Source organism: Mandrillus leucophaeus, unplaced genomic scaffold (assembly GCF_000951045.1).
Source record: "Mandrillus leucophaeus isolate KB7577 unplaced genomic scaffold, Mleu.le_1.0 Scaffold1255, whole genome shotgun sequence".
NCBI lineage: Eukaryota > Metazoa > Chordata > Mammalia > Primates > Cercopithecidae > Mandrillus > Mandrillus leucophaeus.
Window position 1 is genome coordinate 140057 of NW_012100932.1, and position 5032 is coordinate 145088.

At 39.5% G+C, this 5032-nt stretch overlaps 1 protein-coding gene across 1 annotated transcript; it reads left to right on the forward strand.

Moving 5' to 3' along the window:
* The first annotated feature begins 3331 nt into the window (after positions 1-3331).
* On the forward strand, positions 3332-4590 carry LOC105533522 (protein FRG2-like). Its single transcript, XM_011971990.1, has 4 exons — positions 3332-3486; positions 3751-3827; positions 4055-4135; positions 4427-4590. The coding sequence occupies exons 1-4, from the start codon at positions 3332-3334 to the stop codon at positions 4588-4590; spliced, it is 477 nt and encodes a 158-aa protein (XP_011827380.1).
* Positions 4591-5032: the final 442 nt, after the last annotated feature.

Sequence of the window (5032 nt, forward strand, 5' to 3'; positions counted from 1 at the left end):
GCCCAAAGTGGAAATCAGCAATCACCATTAACAAGCAGGTTATTCTCTGCTGGCACTTTAAAGTTTTCAGATGCTAGAGAATGCATCAATGTTAGAGTAGGCCTGCATTTGAAAAACATGTATACATTAGTTAATACAGTGTTTATTGAGCATGTACTATGTGTTCAGAAGTATGTTACACAGCTGTGCTGGAAACATCATATGGTGAGTTCATCCTTATAGCTTCCTAGGAGTTGGGTGCTAAACTTTCTGTAATTCCCAGGATTGAATGGCCCAGTATTTCTATTTTTTCTTTCATTTTTAAAATAATTTACCTGTAAAGAAAATGTGTAGAATAAAAGCGGTGTAGACAGATGAGAGGAATACAGAAAGAAAGGGTGAACTGTTCAGAGAGATTTTTTGGTATTTATATTGACTTTCTTGTGCCTTGTAGAGGAACTACTGGATCTGCAGAAATGAACTCCAGGTTGCTAGGTGGGATGTCTGTAGAAGCACTGGCTTCAATGAAAAAGAAATTGTCATCCACAAATGTATAATTTCTGATCTCCTTTAATTCGTTCTGTGAGAGGAGATTCTAGGGTGAAGCCCAACTCAGATGAGGCCTTAGAAGAGGGTGGATCTTGGCAGGGCTGGGACAGAAAGTGGGCCCCATGTGGCTGATGTCTATGCTGGTGGAGTATTTCTAGTTCTGTCTTTCTTAAGCCTTCCTTGTAAAAACTTGACTCCTAGAGTTTGTATAGTTTTAATCTATTTTAGCCATTTCCCTGTCAATTTTTAGAACACACAATAACAAGGAATTAAAAAAAACACTTAGTGTATTTTAGGACAATTAAATGAGAAGCTAAAAAAATTATTTTTACTAAGGTAAAAGAAATAGGAATAATCACAACAATAACAATTATTCTTCTGTCCATGAATCGCCCTTCAGGTGGTGACATCGGAACTCACAACAACAGCATAAGGGAAGGGGAACAAATGTAGCCAAAGTCCCCTGTACACCAACCTTCTCTCTTCTGACCACAGAATATTGAATTCAATCATTTAGCCATTTGCCCTGGAATGAAAGTATCTGAACAATAGAAACCATGAGTGTTTCATCTGTTTTTCTAACAGTCATATGATATAGTTATATGTCCCCTCCAAATCTTATATTAAATTTTAATCCCTAATGTTACAGGTGGGCCTGATGGGAGGTGGTTGAAGAATGAGGATGGATTCCTCATGGCTCTGTGCTGTTTTTGTCATGGTGAGTACTCACGAGATCTGTTGGTTTAAAAGTGAGGCCTATCCCTCCCCCATTTTTCCTGTTCCCACCCCTACCATGTGAGATGCCTGCTCCTCTTTCATCTTTCAGCATGACTCTAAGCTTCTTTATATGTTAATGTTGTTACATAATTTAACTCAATTTTCCTATAAAATTAACTGACAAAATTTTACAGTTATTATACCATAAATATAAATAAATATGATATCACATATGTGTTATGACATCACAATATGTTATAATACCATAATTTATATATATCATGACATCACAATATACACAACACCATAATTCATATGTATCATGACATCACAATATTTTATGATATCATAATTCATATGTATTATGACAGCACAATATATTTTGATATCAATTCATATGTATTATGACATCACAATATATTAAGGTATCACAATTCATATGTATTATGACATCACAATATATTAAGGTATCACAATTCGTATGTATTACTATGATATTATAATAACATGAAATTTTTGTTAGGTAATTAATAAGAAAATTGTGTTAAATTTTGTAATAATGACTTATAAACTTAATAGAATCTGAGAATATTATCTGCTCTGTGTAAATGACTGCTTAAGATATTATAACATAATATTCACAACTTGTTTATTATCAAATAAATTATATATAGTATAGTATCAATATATAATGATATTATAAGTTCCATTTAAAACCTATTTAAATTCGGACAATTTTATTAGGCAGTGTCTGTCTGTCTACCACCCGATTATTTTTGGGTTCCACTATTTGCACACAAACAGCACAGCTGGGAAAACACAGAGTCACCAGCACAGACTCTTCCCTGGATCTTTCCCCTCCTCAGGGCATCAGTTCATCAGTCAAGCAAGCTATCTGAGAGTTGAAGACTGAGTACTCTCTAACATAGAAGTTCTTATTTCTGCATGCTTTTCTCAGAAGAGGGAAAAATAAGAAGGTCCTTTTAGGGGACACTTGCTGGGACATGAACTAAGTCTTCTACAGTTTGATAGCTCTAACCAGCAGATAGAGATTTCTCAGTAAGAAGGAATGGGGCAGCTGTCCTGAGCCTGGAAGCTCCACCATACCTTGTTCCATCTTGTTTAGGTGATTTTGAGAGGCTGCTCTGGAATATGTCTCAATGGTGGATGTTGGGAAACAACACAGGCTTTTATGGGCCTCAGGTGGTGTCTGTTGTGTGAAGACACAAGCTGAATGCTCAGGATCTAGGTTGTTTATCTTGTGATCAGTTGTGTTACCTGTTTGGGACCAAGTCCAGTTTTACCAGAGAGACTGAATAAATTCTAAAAAACAAAGTAGAGCCTTGAAGAAGGGTGACAAAGGGGGAAAGTTTCTCTTTCCACCTAGACTTTTTGCTACCTCAGGAATCACAGGCTGATTAAGTTACTACCAGCTCTAATCTAATCAATTCAATTCGATTCAGTTTGATCTAATTCTCTTCCCCCTTGTTAAGATAGAAAATAGCAATTATTTTTGTATTTACTTTTTCTCCACTTTTTATTTTATCATATATGTATGTATCTAATACAATCAACCATAATTTTAATTTGACATTTCCAAGCATTTGAAAAATTATAACATCTATGTACATGATTTTAACACTATGTATAATGCTCTTTCTTTGCAAAATGTATATTGAAACAGTTCAATATAGATATGTTTATTCTGCATCTTGAAAAACAAGCAGGATCAAAATACTTCCAGGTAGGAATCGGGACAGAAATTAGAAAAAATGATTCCCCTATCTTCTGATTTCTGCGCCCCTGACTTTTTTAGTTTTTGTTTTTGACACTATGGCAAGACCCAGAAAATGTCTCCCATTAACTGTGTTTAGGTCCATAGTAAAACCATAGCATGAAACTTTTCTTATTAAGGCCCTAATGAGGAAGGAAGAAGAAAACTGTTCAGCCAATAAGAGCAAGCCACGCCCAGCTGAGGGACATATAAGAGGCGGGTCTAAGAGAATAACTCACACTGTGAATTGGGACATGTGAGAGAGAGCAGCTTTCATTTGAGTTTGAACATGAGAAAAAAAAAATAAAGGCTATGATCCCCCACTGCTCCTCCATCCAATGTCCCACTGACCATCCTTCTTTCAAACAGATCTCCTTTACAGAAAAGGGCTCAGATGAGAAGAAACTGTTCAAAGCAAAAGGCAAGACCCCCTCCTCCTACTCCAGTGAGAAGCACATGGAAAGGCAAAGTAAGGCATTGGGCTGTTCCTGTGAGGTCTCCAACGAGGGTTGGAATCAGGAATACTGAGCTATGTGTCTTTATTGGGGTTTTATTTTGAAATTAGGAATGGGAAATGGCTCAGGTCCCTGAGGAGGCTTTGAGAAATGTGTTCACTCATGACACTGGCAGAAGACTTTCACTTGAAAGACTGATCCAGAAATATTTATCAGAGATAGACTATGCGACTCTGTGCATAAGAGAGGTGAGTCACCTAAACTCCATGTTGCACTGGGATCAGAGCCCAATCTAAATGAAGAGAAGAATTCTGAGAAAATTAAGCTTAAAGCCAGAAACAGCACTGCTGGGTGAGGGAAAATTTGACTCTTTCAAGGTGAAAAGAGTCAGGGAAGCAACAGAGTCTCCCCTGGCAAGGAAACTGGGAGCTCTTTGACTTCCAGGACCTTACAGGTTCCGGACTCTGGAGAACAGAGGGGACCGGGTTTAGTGACAACTTCAGCTCCTGGGTGTCCAGGATGAACTAAAGCTTCGAGGGTGTTTGGTAGGAGGCACTTACTCCAACTCTTATTTTATCAGCAGAATCAGAGTCGAGCTCACATGAGGAAAATTTCAAGAAAATGAAAATCAATTCCAAGGACAGCTGCCAAGACAGTGCAGGTAGAATCTTGCCTTTGTTTACCCCCCAAAGGGCAAACAAGCAGTAGACTTTCAGAGAGGGCTTGAGCAGCAAGGGGTTTTCTTAATGACTAAAAAATTTTTGAGACCCCGGAACTCAGGGGATATTTGGGGACTCAGAAGGGGTTAAGCTTCACTTCATTAAAGTGCTGAGATGGTCAGGATGGAGGAAGAGACAAACGAGGTTTACCTGAAGGTGCATGGGAGGTTCTGGCAATGAGGGTCTGTGAGCACTGTTTTGGCGAGTCTCTCACTCACATGCTTCCTCTGCAGGGAACTGTTCAGGAGAGGAGCGCAGCTTGATGTTTCTTTTTTTGATGAAAAAGAAACCAAAGTCCTCCACTGCTTTGCACAGCAGTGAAATCCAGGAGACCTGTGATGCCCACCACAGAGGGCCTTTCATGGTTTACACTAGATGTAGCAAGTGGCACAGTTAATGGCCCCAGGAGTTCAATAGTTGTCACTTCAGAAAGCTTGATGACCTTGCAATGTGTGTCAAAGCCCATTTATCAAAACCTATCCCCAGGTGTTGGTTCAGCAGGTCCATTTTCCACTGACCTGGGAGAAGCTCACTCAATTTGCCTGGCTCTGGGGCCTCTGTGTGCCCAGAAGCAGACCTTCTATGCCATGACCACCCAGGCAGGTTGTGTCTTGCCTGCTAAGAAGTGGCTTGTTTCAGCCACACTGCCTGGTCCTGAGGATTCAGCTCTGGATAGAGAAGCCCATCCCTTGCCTGGGCAGGAGATAGCTGAGCCTGTCAGTGGATCAGATGAGGCTTGAGCTGGGTGCACCCTCACCCTACTCAGCAGAGAATACACTCTTGGAATGAGAGCAAGAACCCGCTACTTCTGAGATTCTTCCAAATGACCAGCAGTGACA